General features: G+C 37.3%; 1 protein-coding gene across 1 annotated transcript in view; it reads left to right on the top strand.

Annotated features, from left to right (window-relative positions):
• N4BP2 (NEDD4 binding protein 2) overlaps positions 1 to 19,165 on the top strand; it is a 107,750-nt gene that overhangs the window by 62,698 nt on the left and 25,887 nt on the right. Inside the window, exons 6-13 of the mRNA XM_011949148.1 lie at positions 2,451 to 2,500; positions 3,662 to 3,750; positions 5,604 to 5,680; positions 10,039 to 10,194; positions 12,133 to 14,510; positions 15,328 to 15,413; positions 16,677 to 16,722; positions 18,631 to 18,827. Coding sequence (XP_011804538.1) covers positions 2,451 to 2,500; positions 3,662 to 3,750; positions 5,604 to 5,680; positions 10,039 to 10,194; positions 12,133 to 14,510; positions 15,328 to 15,413; positions 16,677 to 16,722; positions 18,631 to 18,827 — 3,079 coding nt within the window. The remainder of the gene's footprint in view (positions 1 to 2,450; positions 2,501 to 3,661; positions 3,751 to 5,603; positions 5,681 to 10,038; positions 10,195 to 12,132; positions 14,511 to 15,327; positions 15,414 to 16,676; positions 16,723 to 18,630; positions 18,828 to 19,165) is intronic.

The raw sequence follows: 19,165 nt of genomic DNA, 5'->3' as shown, positions 1-19,165 counted from the left end.
CCTCCTCCTGAGTAGCTGTGATTACAGGCACATGCCACTGTGCCTGGCTAATTTTTGTATTTTTAGTAGAGACAGGGTTTCACTGTGTTGGCCAGGCTGGTCTTGAACGCCTGACCTTGTGATTTACCTGCCTCAGTCTCCCAAAGTGCTGGGATTACAGGCATGAGCCAGTACGCCTGGTGATTGGTTTACTTTTTATAGAAGATAGTGTGAGAATAAAAACAACTCTCTGTAAACTGAATCTGTAGGGACATCATAGGTAAAAATTTAGTTTCCTTGCTAGCATAGCTGTCTATTCAGTGAAGATGGTTTTATCATTAAATGTTTATTTGCATAGTTTGAATTTTCTATGGAGAATCTTATTAAGATATAGGGACTATATTTTCCTCAGGGTTTTTTCTTTTTGAGACAGAGTCCTAGTCTGTCGCTAGGCTGGAGTGCAGTGGCTTGATCTCGGCTCACTGCAATGTCTGCCTCCTGGATTTAAGCAATTCTCCTGCCTCATCCTCCTGAGTAACTGGAACTACAGGCATAGGCCACCATGCCCAGATAATTTTTGTATTTTTAGTAGAGACAGGGTTTCACCATGTTGGCCAGGAAGGTCTCGATCTCTTGACTTCGTGATCCGCCTATCTCGGCCTCCCAAAGTGCTGGGATTACAGGCATGAGCCACCACACCTGGCCCTCAGTCTTTTGTGATAAGTGTACTATAAAGGTGATTCTTGGGTTTGCCATCTTCAGACATTGTTAACTTTTTATATATTCTTTTTTGAACTAAAGATTAAGAATTCAGGAATCTGAAAATACCAACATAACTAAAACCAAAGGAGGCAGTGTGATTTGGTGATGAAGATCACCCTTGGATTCACCAGTTACTAGCTATATGATCTTGTGCAAGTTATTTATACTTTCCAAGGCCCAGTGTCCCCTTTGTGAAAGGGAATAATAATACTTAACTCCTAGGATTGTTGTGAAAGTTAAGTGAAGGTAAAAAGTGTTAGCATTGGCTGGGCGCAGTGGCTCACGCCTGTAATTCCAGCACTTTGGGAGGCTTAGGCAGATGGATCACCTGAGGTCAGGAGTTCGAGACCAGCCTGGCCAACATGGCGTGACCCCATCTCTACTAAAAATACAAAAATTAACCAGGCATGATGGTGCACACCTGTAATCCCAGCTATTTGGGAGGCTGAGGCAGGAGAATTGCTTGAACCTGGGAGGTAGAGGTTGCAGTGAGCCAAGATCCCACCACTGCACTCCAGTCTGGGTGACAGAGCGAGACTCTGTCTCAAAAAAAAAAAAAAGTGTTAGCATGGTTCAGCATGCCGTTATAACAGCAACAATAATATATGTTAATAGGTGGAATTCATTTTAAAACTGCTTCGTTAAGACAAAATTCATGTGCGATACAAATCATCCATTTAAATTCTACAATTCAATGGTTTTTAGAACTTAATATTCAGGGCTGTGCATTCGTCAATACACTCTATTTAATTTGGCTTTGCTGCAACTTTTAGAACACGCTAAATTTTAGAACATTTTTATCATCTCAGAAAGATTCTGTACCTATTCGCAGTCACCCTTCATTTCTCTCCAGTCTGTGTTTTGTCACTATAGATAATTTGCCTATTCTGGACCTTTCCTACAGCATGTGGACTTTTGTGATTGGCTTCTTTCACTTAGCATAATGTTTTCAAGCTTCATCCATGTTGTAGCATGTGTTTCATTCCTTTTTATGGATGAGTAAGATTCCATTGGGTGGATATATCACATTTTGTTGATCTGTCCATCAATTAATAGACATTTGAGTTGTTTTCACTTCTTGGCTATTAAGAACACTGCTGCTATAAACAAACACACATGTCTATGTCTAACCTTTCTAGGAACTGCCATGCTGTTTTCCAAAGCAATCATATCTTTTTATGTTTCCTCTAATAATTTATGAGGGTTTCAACTTTTCCACGTCTTCACCAACACTTGTTATTGTCTGTTTTTTTGATTATTCCTATTCTGATAGGTGTGAAGTGGTATCTCATTGTGCTTTCAATTTACTTTTCTCTGATGGCTGATGATGTGGAACATCTTTTTGTGCGTTTATTGGCCATTTGTATATCTTCTGTGGAGAAATGTCTACCCATATTTGCTCTGTTGCTCAGGCTGGAGTGCAGTGGCACGATCTTGACTCATTGCAACCTCCACCTCCTGGGTTCAAGTGGTTTTTGTGCCTCGGCCTCCTGAGTAGCTGGGATTACAGGTGTGTGCCACCACCCCTGGCTAATTGTTGTATTTTTAGTAGAGACAGGGTTTCACTGTGTTGGCCAGGGTGGTCTAGAACTCCTGACCTCAGGTGATTTGCCTGCCTCAGTCTCCCAGAGTGCTGGGATCATAGGTGTGAGGTACCATGCCCAGCCTCTTTTGCCCATTTTTAAATTGGTTCTTTGTTTCTTCATTAGTGAGTTGTTAGAGACTGGGCAGAACTTTGAAAACTTCCAAATAATTACTTGTAAGGCTTACTTGTTGTGGTACATCATTATTTCCTGTATGGTCTAATTCCTTTGGAAGAAAGGTAAGAAAATCCCTTGTGCAACAGTGTGTTATAATGTTTTCTTTATTTCAGATCATTACATTTTGTGTGTGTGTATTTGTCCATTTGGGTTTGTTGTTTGTTTTTAAGCTTTATTTTTGAATAATTTTAGATTTATGGAAAAGTTGCAGAGATACTATGGAAAGCTTCTGTATACCTTCACTCATTTATCCTTCATGTTAACATCTAATATAACTAGGATACATTTATCCAAACTAAGAAATTGGTTTATTATTATTAACTAAACTCCAAACTATAGTTTGATTTTAATTTTTCTACTCAAGGTATTTCTCTCTTGCTTGACAGTCTTAATATGTGGGTTTTTTTTTTTTTTTTGGGACAGAGTTTTACTCTGTCACCCAGGCTGGAGTGCAATGGCGTGGTCTCAGCTCACTGCAAGCTTTGCATACTGGGTTCAAGCTATTCTCCCGCCTCAGCCTCCCAAGTAGCTGGGACTACACCTGCGTATACCACACCTGGCTAATTTTTGTATTTTTAGTAGAGATTGGGTTTCAATATGTTGGTCAGGTTGGTCTTGGACTCCTGACCTCATGATCTGCCTGCCTTGGCCTCCCAAAGTTCTGGGATTATAGGCGTTAGCCAGTGCGCCCGGCCTTGTTTTGTATTTTGTAGGCAGAGTCTCACTCTGTTGCCCAGGCTGGAGTGCAGTGGCATGATCTTGGCTCACGGCAAACTCCGCCTCCTGGTTTCAAGTGATTCTCTTATCTCAGCCTCCTGAGTAGCTGGGCCTACAGGTGGGCACCAAGCCCGAATAATTTTTGTTTTTTTAGTAGAGATGGGATTTCACCATATTGGCCAGGTTGGTTTCGAACTCCTGACCTCAAGTGATCCACCTGCTTTGGCTTCCCAAAGTGCTGGGATTATGGGCATGAGCCACCATGCCCAGTCAACCCATACTTACTTAATTTTTATGTCCCCAAAGGGATATTTAGAAGTTGAGCAGTGAGTAAAATTAGCGCATCTGTGTTTTTCAAATTATGAAAATATCAGATTTTTTGAAAATCATACTTAAATATTGTTATTTAAAAATGATTTTTAATTATCTGTTATGTTTTTCAGCAAAAGAAGCATTTGAGAAGAAGATATCTCCTATAATTATAGATAATACAAACCTACAGGCATGGGAAATGAAACCATATGTTGCTTTGGTTAGTACCATAAGTTGTCATAAGTTTATAACAGTTCATATGCAGTTATTGGGGAACATTAATTATGAAAGTGAATCTGAAGCACTTAAGAATCTCAGAATCTTGGATAGTCTGTAACTGAACTTTCTTTGGTCTTCAGGAAAATGAGGAAATTAGGCCATTTAGCTGAGTTTTTCCATAAAGGTAAATTTTTAAATTCTGAAATTCAATTTTTAAACTTTAAGTTTTTTTTTTTTTTGAGTCTTTCATGAAAAGATAGTGCTACTAAATTATAGTTTTTTTGTACATATGTTATATATATTTATTTCATTTTCCTCATACTTGGCAGAATCAAGATTTGTTGGTCCTTTGTTTTTCCCCAAATTTCTTCTGAAATTTTGCTGTTCTGAGAAATTCAGCAATCTGTAAACTCAGCTATTCTCTCTGAATTTGCCAGATTTCTTTTAATATTTAAACGCTTTCCGTTTACCTGACCTATACCTAATCCTCTTTCCCTCCTTGCTCTTTTTTGCCCAGTTTTTTTTTTTTTTTTTGAGACTGAACTTCGCTCTTGTTGCCCAGGCTGGAGTGCAATGGTGTGATCTCAGCTCACTGCAACCTCCGCCTCCTGGGTTCAAGCAATTCTCCTGCCTCAGCCTCCTGAGAAACTGGGATTACAGGTGCCCGCCACCACGCCCAGCTAATTTTTTGTATTTTTAGTATAGATGGGGTTTCACCATGGTGGCCAGGCTGGTCTTGAACTCCTGACCTCAGTTAATCCACCCACTTCGGTCTTGCAAAGTGTTGGGATTACAGGTGTGAGCCAACATGTCCGGCTGAAAATTCTTTATCTTCCTTTTTTTTTTTTGAGATGGAATCTCGTTCTGTTGCCCATGCTGGAGTGCGGTGGTGTGATCTCGGCTCACTGCAAGCTCCGCCTCCCGGGTTCATGCCATTCTCCTGCCTCAGCCTGCTGAGTAGCTGGGACTACAGGCGCCTGCCACCATGCCCGGCTAATTTTTTGTATTTTTAGTAGAGACGGGGGTTTCACCGTGTTAGCGAGGATGGTCTCGATCTCCTGACCTCGTGATCCACCCGCCTCGGCCTCCCAGTGTGCTGGGATTACAGGCAGGAGCCACTGCGCCTGGCCTATCTTCTTTTCTTTACATTTTTTAAGAACATTCTGTCATTAACACATGTAGAATTTTTGAAATTACTGTGTAGTATTTTCATCTTGTGGTTATACCTTCACTTATTTAGTCAGTTCTATATTAATAGCCACAGTTATTTGTTTTCTTTTGCTGTTACAAATACTGGAAAACTGGCTATCCTGGCGTATATCTAATATATGTATTTTGTTTTTTTTTTGAGACGGAGTTTCGCTCTTGTTGCCCAGGCTGGAGTGCAATGGCACAATCTTGGCTCACCGCAACCTCTGCCTCCCAGGTTCAAGCGATTTACCTGCCTCAGCCTCCCTAGTAGCTGGGATTACAGGCATGTACCACCATGCCTGGCTAATTTTGTATTTTTAGTGGAGATGGGGTTTGTCCATGTTGGTCAGGCTGGTCTTGAACTCCCGACCTCAGGTGATCCGCCCGCCTTGGCCTCCCAAAGTGCTGGGATTACAGGCATGAGCCACTGCTCCTGGCCTAATATATGTATTGTATAAATAAACGCTCTTATATAAGTATTTATCAGTAGTATAAATTTCTAATAGTTAATTGCTAGGTTAAAGTCATTGTATATTTTGCCATTTTAACATGCTCATCAAGATTAGATAATCTTTATGTTTAAAATGCTATAAATTTAGAAACAATAATTTTACTTTCTTGGAAGTATCTATTTTAAAATGTTTTTGTCTTTGTTGTATGTAGTCTCAGAAACACAAATACAAAGTCCTTTTTCGGGAACCAGACACATGGTGGAAGTTTAAACCAAAGGAACTTGCAAGGTAAAACTTGGAGGCTACCTAACATGCTTTTTATATAACAGCAGACAGAGAGGGTCCATCTAGATTTTTCCCCTTGTAAATGATGAATGAATTGATTAGACTGTATTTAATTTCTATTGCTTACAACTTTTTGTCCGGTTTTATGAAGAGTTTGTGTTTCTAAAATTGAGTTAATTTACAGTAAAAATTCCCCTTGGATTATATATTCTGTCCCTTATTACCTTTTTTGAGTTCTTATTTATTTATTTATTTAAATATAGAGACAGGGTCTTACCATGTTACCCAGGCTGGTCTTGAACTCCTGGCCTCAAGTGATCCTCCTGCCTCTGCCTCCCAAAGTGCTGGGACCACAGGTGTGAGCCACCATGCCCAGCCTGTACTTTATTACTTTGAATCATATGTTAATATCTGAAACTAGAACGGACCCTAGGATTTGGCATACCTGAACCATGTGCTACTGGGAGGGGCAGACTGTTGTAGCTGCTTAGTGACTTAGAGCACTGGAAGGTAGTACGAATGTAGAGATGGAAAAGGTAACAAATACCCAGCTGTCCAGGTATCTTACTCCATGTCTGCCTCCCCCTATGGCTATACTTTTTTCTTTATTCAGTTGCTTGATTTGAATAAAAATGTCAGTCAAAGCATGGACATACAGTGTGTTTTGCTTTGTGTTCTATATTTCCATAGAGATAGCCCTAACTTCATTTTGGTTAGGTTATTTTTTTTCTTGGAAATTTCAACTAATTTTAGTACTAAAGGACAACCTAATTTTAGTATATTCACAGTGTTGTGTGATCATCACCCCTGTGTAATTTCAGAACTTTTCCATTTTCTCCAAAGAAGCCCTATGCCTACAAGCAGTTACTCTGGTTCCCCCCTCCTCTTGGCAACTACTAATGTGTGTTCCGTATTTATGGGTTTTTCTGTTGTGTATACTGCATATAAATGGAACGTATAATATGTGGCCATTTGTGTCTGGCATCTTTTCACTTAGCATAATGTTTTTAAGGCTCATCCATGTTGTAGCATGTATCACTACTTCCTTTTCATTTCCTTTTGATAGATTACTGAGTTTGGTTTTCTAGTATTTCATTTAGGATTTTTGCATCTTTATAAATAAATGAGATTGACTACAGTTTTTTATTCCTTGACTTGTCTTACCTGACTTTGTGGATCATAAAATTAATTGGGAGGTATCTCCTCTTTTCTTCTTTTCTAGGTTTATCTAAGTTTGAATGTTAGAACTTACTTAAAAAATTCTCTGGATCTGATGTTTTCTTCGTGAGAATGTTCATTTGGAATTTTTCCTTTACAGCAACATTTCTGAATTTATTAAGACTTTATTAAAGCAATTATAATCGTCTCTTACTGTTTACACATCTACTGTGTTAGCAGTTAAGTTCCCTCCTGCAATCTTAGTATGTTTATATTATCTTCCTTCCTTTTTTCTTTATTGTTCTCATCAGAGATCAGATTTTGTTTTAATTAGCCTTTTCAGATAAACATGTCTCAGCTTTATTTGAACTCCATTGTAAGTTTTTTGATGTTTAATTTCTGCTTCTCATTATTCTACCTTTATTGCTTTAAAAATCAGTTTTGCTTTTTTTATTCTCTTGTGTTTTAAACTTCTCTACTTGAAGGTTTAGGTCATTTTCTAGTATGAAATTTGATGTTAAAATTTCCCTATGTATGCCAGGTGTGGTGGGTCCTGCCTGTGATCCCAGTACTTTGGGAAGCTGAGGCAGGAGAATTTCTTGAGACCAGGAGTTTGAGACTAGCCTGGGCAACAGAATGGGACCCTGACTCTACAAAAAATAAAAAAATTAGCTGGGTATGGTGGCATGGGCCTGTGATCCCAGATGCTGAGGTGGCAGGATTGCTCTAGCCTGGGAGGTCGAGGCTGTGGTGAGCTGTGATTGCACCATTGCACTCCAGCCTGGGCAACAGAGTGAGACTGTCTCCCAATAAAATAAAATTTTCCTATGTATTATTTTAGCTGCTCTCAGATTTTTAATATATAATACTTTATTTTTGTTTTATTTAGTTATTTTCTAGTTTGCATTATGATTAATTTCGTCCTTTAGCTCTTGGGTTAATTTAGTACTGTGTTTTTAAATTTCTGAACAGATGGATGTTTTGTCTTTTATAAAAATTGGTTTTCAACTTAACTACAGTAGGTCAGGTTGTGTAGTTTGTGTGATACTAATTCACTGATATTTTAAAGATTTTTTTGGCCTAGTTAAGTGTTGTTTTTTTATACATTTCATATTTGCTTGATAAGAATGTATATGATTACAATGTGTCAATATATCCATTAAATCATGCTTATTGTTACTCATATCTCCTATATTTGAGGGATGAATGTTGAAATCTCCCTTTATTTTGTTGAACATGTGATTTCTCCTTATAATTCTGCCTATGTTTGCTTTATATATTTGGAAGGTAGTTTTTGAAATGTATACAAGCTTAAGATTTTTATATTACCCTAATAACTGAACCTTTTATTATTTTCTGGTGATTTTCTATTGTCTTTAGTAGTGATTTTTGTTGTAAAGTGTAATTTGTCTAATATTGATAGACCTATATCAGCTTCCTTTTAGTTAGTATTTATTTCTTTTTTCATACTTTTACTTTGAATGTTTTTATGTTAGATGTATCTCTTGTAAGCATGATGGCTGGATTTTTCAAAATCCACTCTGTCCACCTTTACTTTTAACTGATAAACTTAGTTCTTTTATGGTTACTTTGGTTATTCATATAATTGATCTTGTTTCTTACAATTATTCATATAATTGATCTTGTCTCATTCTGTGCTTTTTGTTTATCTCACATTTTCTGTGATTGTTCTTCTAATATAGAAAATGATGTAGTTGAATTTTTTTTCCTGTCATGCCTTATTTAAAATTTTTAAAATTGTTTCCAAATTTTTTAATTAAATTTTTTTCTTCTCTACTAATTTGGAAATCATATACACTATTTTTGTTCTTTTAGTGGTTACTTTACAAGTTTTATCATGCAGACTTTAAATCTAAAGTCAAACCATTTTCTTGGCTTTCCTCCTCACACATACGAAGACTTTAAAACATTTTAATTCTGACACTTGCCTCCCTCTCAGTTTACATGCTCTCATTGTCCAGAATATACAGGTAGTGTTTGTTTTCACTTATTCATCTAGTTATTGCTTTCTGCTTCATTTTTTTCTTGCATCATATACCTTTCATCTGGGAATTTCCTTCTGCCTGATGTTCATCTTTGAGAATTTTCTTTACAGTAAGGGTCTGCTTGGTGTCAAATTCTTTTTTTAAAATCTGCAGATCTTTTTATTGCCCTCATTCTTGTAAGATTCTTTTGCTGCATATGTATATTCTATACTGACAGTTATTTTCTGTTGTTGAAGATAATGCTTAACTCCCTTCTGACTTACATTATTATTGTTGTTAAGTCAGCTGTCATTCTAATAGTTTCTTTGTAGATAACTAGTTTTAAAATGATTTTTTAAAATTTCTGGTTGCTTTTAATATCATCTCTTTGTCTTTGGTGAATGACAATTTCAGTACTAGTTAGTTTCTAGTTATGGATTTCTTATTTTTTATCTTGTTTGGCATTTGTTGGCTTCTGAAATTAAGGGATTGGTATTTTTCATTAGTTCTGGAAAATTCTGAGCATTTTTCTTTACATTGCTTCCGTCCCATGTGTTTTCTTCTCTTTCCGGGACTTAGATTAGATGTACACTAGAACTTTTGGCTCTGGTTCCTATGACTCTTAACCTCTCTTTCATATTTTCTATCTCTTTGCTTCTCTGTGATCTGAAACCAGACAAGATCGAGGTAGGTAAATATGAAAGCCAGATTTCCCAACTGGCAAATGCATATATTATCCCTGGGATCCAGACACAAAGCCTTGAATTCAACCCAAGACAAGAGAGTTGCAATTGAGGTGTTTTCGTAACATCTGGCCTCCTGGCAGATATAAACCTAGATGCTGTGTGAAAGTACTCCCGAGTTGAAGGCCTCAGAATTCTCATGTATTAAGTTCAACCAAATATGAGCTTATAATAAAAAACATTTTTAAAAAAGCCACCATGAGTGAAAACACAAACAACAAACTTCATATTTGAACCTCTAGAAACTTCAAATACTAGAATTTTCTTTCTTTCTTTGAACTTAAAATGTATAATTTAAGAAATCCTTAATAAAATGAAAATTAGGATCGATTCATATATATTGTGGTCACAATAAAGCATCTTTGATATTCTTATCTATTAGAAATATATTATTGTTTTTCTGGACGTATGTTCTGATTTTTAAAAAATTAATTATCAATATTCCTTCAACCCTTTTCTCCCCTGGAATTTTCAGGCGTAACATTCACAGGGTAAGCAAAGAAAAAATAACAAGAATGTTGGAACATTATCAACGTTTTGTTTCAGTGCCAATAATTATGAGTTCTTCAGTTCCAGAGAAAATTGAACGTATTGAGTTGTGTGCATATTCTTGTGAGGATAGAAGCACTAGGTAGGTTAAAATGCCTTATGTACGAAATTCAATTTGAAATATAATTTTTAAAAAGTATAATTTTGGAGCGTGTGGAATCATTGCTGATAAACTTTAAAAATAAGGTGGACTTGGCTAGGTGTGGTGGCTCACACCTGTAATCCCGGCAGTTTGGGAGGCTGAGGCAGGTGGATCACCTGAGGTCAGGAGTTCGAGACGAGCCTGACCGACATGGAGAAACCCCATCTCTACCAAAAGTACAAAATTAGCTGGGCTGGTGGTGCATGCCTGTAATCTCAGCTGCTTGAGAGGCTGATGTAGGAGAATCACTTGAACCCGGGAGGCGGAGGTTGCATTTAGCCGAGATCGCACCATTGCATTCCACCCTGGGCAACAAGAGCGAAACTCCATCTCAAAAAAATAAAAAAAAATAAAAAAAAAAATAAGATGGACTTTTGTTATTTATAAGGGTTTACTTATAGTCTTACCTGGGGTGGGATGTATGTAGTTAGCAAGAGAAGTACAAGTTCATATGGGAGATGACATGACAGTTCTTTTGTTGTCCTAGAGTTTTGCGAGTCCATGATTATGCTGTGAATTCTCCTGCCAGTTTTATGTGACCCTCGCTGCTAAACCAGTATTTCCCTTATCTTCTCGCTGTTATTATTTTGTATCCACTCAAATCACTTCTTAATTTCCTTAAGTTTTAATGAAAATACTCTTTCAAGCTAGTGTTATAAAAATTATTAACGGTACACTTTTACCAAGTAATATAAGTCGTGGCCTTCTGACAGTTTGCAATCCGAGGTAGCACTGATTCTGTTTAGTAGTGAGGACACATAAACAAATGAATAAATAAAAACAGCATTAATTGACCGAGTAAAGAAGAAACCAGATATATGTAGAGGGCTGAATTATCCATGTTATGATGGTAAGGGATAGAGAGGCTCTGTTAAAAAGGAGTTGGGAATGAGGAAGACAAAATTTATAAATGCTTTTTTAAATTGAGACACAGTGTTGCAAAGTGGTTAAGATCATGAACGCTTGGGCTGTATTTCCTGGGTTCAAAAATCCCAAAGCTTTGTAATCTTTGGCAAGTTACAAAATCTTTCTTTACTTCAGTTCTTCATTTCTAAAATGCCAGTAATACTCTGCTCGTAAAAATCTTATAAGGATTATGAATTAGTACATGCAAGGGACTTAGAGTTGTATCATCATCTAACACATAGAAAACTCAGTGTTAGGTATGAGTTCACTTAGGAAGGCATCCTGTGAGAGTTGGGACTTCGAGCACTGCTGAAGTTTAAAAAAAAAGGAAAATGTGTTGACAAATTTAATCGGGAAAAATTAACTGACGTTGAGAGTAAAATGATTTGCACAAGGGCTCTGAGTCTGAAATTAACATTAAGTTTGGCTTTAAAAAATCTTACCAAATGACATTTCAAATGAAAGCTCTTTTTCTCTCATTTCTCTTAATTGGGCAAATAGCGTTGGTTGGCCCTTTGTGACTTTGTAAGTGAAGCTTCCTCTGTATCAAATGACAGGTACACAGCATAGAGGCAGACCTATTTTACCTATGCTTAGCTATGTAAAACTAAAGTCAGAAAGAAGCCAGGAAAGTGGTGTCCTCTCCTGGGAACAAATTCAGAGCTTTAACTTTAATGCATAATTAACACCTACACTGAAAATCTCATATGTACTATTCAATTCAAAAAAAAGTTTGAGTGCTTCATATATGCCAAGCATCATGCTAGGTAATGGGGTTACAACAAAGTAATGTGTTCATAGTGATCAAAGATCACTATGATCAAAATTAGCTTTTATAATTTTAATGTAGTTTATTTATAAAATTTTCAGAATAACTGTTAAGTGCCCTGTCAGTTAATGCTTCTTTAAATCATAGTATTGATGGCAGCATTAAGAGACTTTCTCATGATACTCTTTAAAATAATCTTACAGCCCAAGAGACAATGAAGATACTATCTCTGAAAAAGAAGAAAATGTTTTATCTTCTTCTTTGAAGCATCTAGATTTCATTGAAGAGAAGAATCTTGATGTAACCAAAGAAACAGTGTTACCTGAGAATGTTACGTATCTCTCTAATGCAGATTTAAACAAAAGAAGAAAAGAAATAAGTGATATGAATCCTAGCATTCAAAGTGCTTTAATTCTGGAAACTCCACACATGTATTTTTCTGACTCTGAAAACAAACTACAAGTAACAGACAAAAGTGAAGAAGAGCAAATAGAAATGGTGGCTGTAAAAGGGTATAGTAAAACTGACACAGATAGTTCTGTGGAGAGAGTATCACCTAGTACTTGGTATAGTGAAAATAATCAAGAAGACTGTGATCTTGCAAATACTGAACCACTTCAAAATGAAAAACCCTCACCTGGTGAAATAGTGGAAGAAAGAGCAACAGTAAAGAAAAAAGCCTTTGGGAAGCAAAAAAGCAAATCAACTTTGGAAAAGTTCCCAAGACATGAGCTGTCAAATTTTGTTGGTGACTGGCCAGTTGATAAGACTATTGGTCAGAGGACAAAAAGGAATAGAAAAACGGAAAAAACTTCATCTGTACAAAATGACAAAAAGTATAATTACCCACAGTCACACAAAGTATTACTTAACAGTTTATCTGTGAATATAGATTGTGTCCAGCAACGAGGATCTCCACATGAAAGTGTAGAGGATGGCAGAAAGTCACAGTGTGATGATGCTTCAGAGCCACTCAGTAGCTATAAATATGATGCTTATAAAAATATTGAAAAAAACTCATTCAACATTGTGGGTGACTGGCCTTCATCTGATTCTTTAGCTCAGAGGGAACACAGATCAAGAATGCCAAAGACTGGTTTCAGTGAGCCCAACCTAGAAATTGGAACAAATGGCAAAATGAATGAAATATCATTATCTACAGCACATGAGGCCTCTTGGGGCACAAGTCCTCAAAAACTAAAGACATTGAGTAGCTCCAATTTAGGAAGTTCTGAAATGGTACCCAGTGAAATGACCTGTGAGAATCAGACTTGTCTAAGTACAAAGAGTCATGGGCAACACACATCATTGCCTCTTATTTTTACCAATAGTGCACCAACTATTTCTGGAGTAGTGGAACCAGAAACGTTAGCTGAATGTCAAGAGCATATGCCTAAGAGAGACCCTGGAAAAGAAGTGGGCATGTGTACCCAGACTGAACCACAGGATTTTGCTCTTTTATGGAAAATAGAAAAGAATAAAATTAGCATTTCAGATTCTATCAAAGTATTAACAGGAAGATTAGATGGATTTAAGCCGAAAGTTTTAAGTATTAACACAAAATCAGATGTTCAAGAAGCAATTCCATATAGAGTAATGTATGATAAAAGCACGTTTGTTGAAGAAAGTGAGCTTACCAGTGCAGATGAATCTGAAAATCTTAACATTCTTTGTAAACTGTTTGGATCCTTTTCGTTAGAAGCCCTGAAAGACTTATATGAGAGGTGTAATAAAGATATTATTTGGGCCACAAGTCTTTTGTTGGATTCTGAAACTAAGTTATGTGAGGATGCAGAGTTTGAGAATTTCCAAAAATCGTGCAATGGATCACAAATTGGGCCTTTTTCTCTGGGGTTGAATTTGAAAGAAATTATTAGCCAAAGAGGAACTTTAGAGAATTCTAATTCTCCTGTGCCAGAGTTTAGCCATGGGATTGGTATTAGTAACGCTAACTCACAGTCTACTTGTGATGCAGAAAGAGGAAACTCAGAGCAGACGGAAATGAGAACTGTTACTCCTGAAAACCATGAATCAATGACAAGTGTATTTCCCAGTGCTGCTCTGAGTCTAAAGAATAATGACGACGTACTTCCTAACAGCCAGGCAGAACTTTTATATAGCAGTAAGCAGTCCTTTCCAGGTATTCCAAAAGCTACTACTACAGATATGAGTGAAACAGAAAAAAACCTAGTAGTCACAGAGGCTGGAGACAACATACATTCTCCTTCACATTTTTCTGATATTTTTAACTTTGTATCTAGTACTTCAAATCTTGAATTCAATGAAGAAATTTATTTTGCTGACTCTCTTGAAATAAAGAGAAATGAAAAATTTCCAAAGGATTATGTGAAATTTTCAGATGCAGAAGAATTTATGAATGAAGATGAGAAGGAAATGGAGGAAATCCTAATGGCAGGAAGTTGTTTATCAGCTGGAGTTAGCGAGGAAGATAATACCGAGATACTGAATCCCACTTCAGCGATGGCCAAATCTCTAACCATAGACTGTCTGGAATTGGCATTACCGCCTGAACTGGCTTTTCAGCTTAATGAGTTATTTGGTCCTGTTGGTATTGATTCAGGTGAGGAAAAAGTAAAAGACCATGTGTGTGTCTTTGTGTGACTAGACTACAGAAGGTTCTATTTTTTTTTTTCCCCTGAGGCAGAGTCTCGCTCTGTTGCCCAGGCCAGAGTGCAGTGCCTCAGTCTCGGCTCACTGCAACCTCCACCTCCCAGGCTCAAGTGATTCTCCTGCCTCAACCTCCAGAGTAGCTGGGATTATAGGAATGTACCACCGTACCTGGCTAGAGAGTTCTGTTTTGATTGTGAAATTGTTTTCTATGTTAACTGAAATGCAAAAGTAACTTTATGTTGTCTAACTTCACATAGTGCCTTATTTTTGACACATTTCTGGAGAACTTTAAAAAATACAATTGGAATAAATAGAGAATATTTATATGGAGTTTGTATTTATCCCATGCATAGTTTGAACGTTTTCTCTGGTATTTACTTCACACCTAATTGTATGGATGAACCTTTTAAAATCCTTTGGTGCTACTCCAGATACGTTTAAGACAAGATTAATTTTTTTAGAGCATATTTATTGAAAAGTCTTGATTAACAGAAATGAATAAAGTAAACATATTTAGACTCATGGAAAGGAATAACTTAAATAGATTTACTATGAAGCTTTGTATAACTGCAGTAGTCAAGAATTGTGAAGACAGTAACATAGCATATAACATAAATAAAAATACTCTAAGAGATTTAGTAAGTAGAAGCATAAGTTAGGAATTAATAATACAAGTTAGTTTTATAATGCATGAGGTGGGTTAGTATGTTTTCTGCAAATATATAATGACTAATGATTACATTTTTCCCTCCCCCTTCCCCCACAAGGGTCTCTAACAGTTGAAGATTGTGTGGTTCATATAGATCTGAATCTGGCGAAAGTGATTCATGAGAAATGGAAAGAATCTGTAATGGTTGGTAGGCTTCTTTTTATAAAGAGCTCCTTTTTTATCCATTTTGAACCTTTGAATTTCAGTAAAATCTACTACATAATATGAAGGAGTTCTGTTGAGTTTTGACTTTGAGTTGGATGAGTTCTGTTGAATTTTGACTTTGAGAGAGAATGAACTTGTACCACTTAACAGATCACTGTCTTTTTTTTTTCTTTCTTTCTTTTCACTAGTTTAAGTATTTCCAGATGGCCCCAAATTATATAATTAGCGATGGAGCTCATTGTGATTGTTGATTTTTTTTTTTTCTTTTTTTATTTTAGAGACAGTGTCTAACTCTGTTGCCCTGGTTGAGTGCAGTGGCACAGTCATAGCTCACTGCAGCCTTGAACTACTGGGCACACGATCCTCCTGCCTTAGCCTCCAGAGTAGGTGGGACTAAACAGGTGCCTGCCACCACACCTAGGTAATTTTTTTTTTTTTTTTCAATAGAGGTGAGGTCTCACTATGTTGCCCAGGTTGGTTTTGAATTCCTGCTTTAAGTGATCCTCCTGCCTTGGCCTCCCAAAGTGTTGGGATTATAGGCATGAGCCACTGTGCCTGGCCTGTTTTTTTTTCCAAGAAAAAAAAATATAAACGGTGAGTTTTTCACTCCCGAAATTAAAGACTTCAATGCTGATTGGTTAAATTTCAAAGACAGTTTTTAATTTATTAAAAAAATTTTTTTCGCCAGGCGCGGTGGCTCAAGCCTGTAATCCCAGCACTTTGGGAGGCCGAGATGGGCGGATCACGAGGTCAGGAGATCGAGACCATCCTGGCTAACACGGTGAAACCCCGTCTCTACTAAAAAAATACAAAAAACTAGCCGGGCGACGTGGCGGGCGCCTGTAGTCCCAGCTACTTGGGAGGCTGAGGCAGGAGAATGGCGTAAACCCAGGAGGCGGAGCTTGCAGTGAGCTGAGATCCGGCCACTGCACTCCAGCCTGGGCGACAGAGCAAGACTCTGTCTCAAAAAAAAAAAAAAATTTTTCAGACCATTCTCCATAACAAGACTTTTTTTGAAAAAAAGTGCAGTATTTTTACCATTCTGTAAGTGGAAAAATATGTAGCTGTAGTCGTACTTCATAATTTTTATTATCTAACTTTATTGTTTTACTTAGATTTAGTAAGGATCGTTTACAGTTATACAAGGAGAAATGATTTCTAGAGAAAAATAATATAACCTTGTATCCTTGTTTATTAATGCACTCCTTGTTTGCCAATCTCTTGCCTGGCTTTTGTGTTTAGGAGCGACAAAGACAAGAAGAGGTGTCTTGTGGCAAGTTTATGCAAGGTAAAGCACATATTTTTATTTTTAATGTCTTAATGTTGAAACTGGGTGTGTGTGTTTGAATTTTAACTCATTCTAAATTACTTCCACAAAATACGGTACCCACAAATTTTGATTTGCAAATAAAAGTTTTATTTATTTATTTAAAGACGGCGTCTTGCTCTGTCGCCCAGGCTAGAGTGCAATGGTGCCATCTTGCCTTACTGCAACCTCTGCCTCCTGGGTTCAAGCAATTCTCCTGCCTCAACCTCCTGAGTAGCTGGGACTACAGGTGCACGCCACCACGCCTGGCTAATTTTTGTATTTTTAGTAGAGACAGGGTTTCACCATATTGGTCAGGCTGGTCTCAAACTCCTGACCGCAGATGATCCACCCGCCTTGGCCTCCCTAAGTGCTGGGGTTACAGGCATGAGCCACCACGCCCAGCCAGTTCTTTAAAAATATTTAATACTTTATTGATATGAAATAAAACTTAAAAGGGAAAAAAGCCCCTATAATATATATTGAACTTTCATGAGTGCTGTGGAACACCTAGGGTATGCTCTCAAAGTATTTCCTGTTGAGGTTTTGCTCTGCATGAAAGAAAACTTTTGGTTTAAGAGCAATAAAGTGTTCATGTGTTTGATCAAGAACATCATTGAAATATTACTCGGTTATTCAAAGTTTTTATTGATGTCAGTATTGTTAGATCACAAAACGCAGCCTGCTTTTTTGGTACATCCTGCCAACTTGAAAATATTTGATTCCAGATGACTTTTCTTAGATAGTGTTGTCTTCAGTGACTGTTGCAGAGTGGCAGACCTGTTATTAAGCATCCTCCTCTTGTGCCTGAGTTCCTCCATATGCCTCTGTTGTCCACTCCACACTGGGACCAAGGCAAAGAGTTCCACCTTGAAGATTCTTAGGATCCACTTTGGTCCAGACCTGTGCTCATGTCGTAGCCTCAAGAGCTACAGCTGATGTAGGGATAGAGGTACCCAAAGGATGGTGTGCAAATGCCAGTATCTGTTGTTTCTTCACTCCCCGGGACAGCAGAGGAATATATCAGAATGTGTTGATATTCCTCTGAGAAGTTGAAATGTTACACATTAAATTCTGTTATTGTGAGCTTTATAGAATGTTCAGTTCCTTATTTTGAATATCATTTTGCCAATCTTTATTGTGTGCCTTCACTGAGTTACAGGTTTGCCAAAATAATCGATCTTCTTGGTCCTTAGAATGGGTGAGCAGAGCTGACTATAGCTGTTATGGTTGCTCACTTCCAGCTGGCTATAACTTCCTCTATTTACCAGTGTCCTGTATACGTGTCACCATATTTTGGGTTGATATGATATGAAAAAGAGTGGGAAGCATTGAGTCAGTTTAAAATTATACACAGACTGGCTGGGTGCAGTGGCTCACACCTGTAATCCCAGCACTTTGGGAGGCCAAGGCAGGCAGATCACCTGAGGTCACGAGTTCGAGGCCATCCTGGCCAACATGGTGAAACCCCGTCTCTACTAAAAATACAAAAATTAGCCGGGTGTGGTGGCAGGCGCCTGTACTCCCAGCTACTTGGGAGGCTGAAGCAGGACAATTGCTTGAACCCAGGAGGCGGAGGTTGCAGTGAGCCGAGATCATGCCATTGCACTCCAGCCTGGGTGACAGTGCAAGACTCTGTCTCAAAAAAAAAAAAAAAAAAAAATTATACACAGATCATTACTCTTTTAAAATATTGCTACATTAATACATACCATTTCTTACTTGCAATGATGTGAAGATGTATTTTACAATTTCAAAGTTGTGTTATATTTACAAACTGAAAATTAAAAAACTGTTCCCTTGGTCTCTGAGGTGAATGTAACAGAGTGAATAATGTTTAATTTATACATTTATTGTTGAGAGTATGACAGTATTTATACTACTTTGTAGATCCTTCCTTGGTTGGACATACTGGGCTTGATAATCCTGAACAAAAATCATCTCAGAGAACAGGCAAAAAATTACTGAAGACCTTAGCAGCGTCCGAAGTGCTACCTTTATTGGATCATTGGAATACTCAAACTAAAAAAGTATCACTCAGAGAAATAATGTCAGAAGAAATTGCTTTACAGGAAAAACATAATTTGGTATGAATTAATATAAAAAGCTACTGTCTCTGATTCTGGTTTATTGTGTATGTTTACTTTGTGATTTTCAAAGTATTTTCTAGTCTGGAATCCATATTTAACTTGATTGAATTTAATGTTAAAATCGAAAAATATTTTAAGTATAATTTGAAGCTGGAGGTTTTTGCTTCAGGGAAATTAGTTGATACTCAGCTATAAGCCATCCATGTTATGTTTGTGTTGTTTTAGATTTAATTTTATTGGTGATTGAGCTGCATCTTTCTTTTTCTTTCTTTTTTTTTTGAGACGGAGTCTCGCTCTGTCGCCCAGGCTGGAGTGCAGTGGTGCGATCTTGGCTC

Source organism: Colobus angolensis, unplaced genomic scaffold (assembly GCF_000951035.1).
Source record: "Colobus angolensis palliatus isolate OR3802 unplaced genomic scaffold, Cang.pa_1.0 Scaffold29, whole genome shotgun sequence".
Classification (NCBI taxonomy): domain Eukaryota; kingdom Metazoa; phylum Chordata; class Mammalia; order Primates; family Cercopithecidae; genus Colobus; species Colobus angolensis.
The sequence above is the reverse complement of the archived record's forward strand: the minus strand, read 5'-3'. Positions and strand labels throughout refer to the sequence as shown.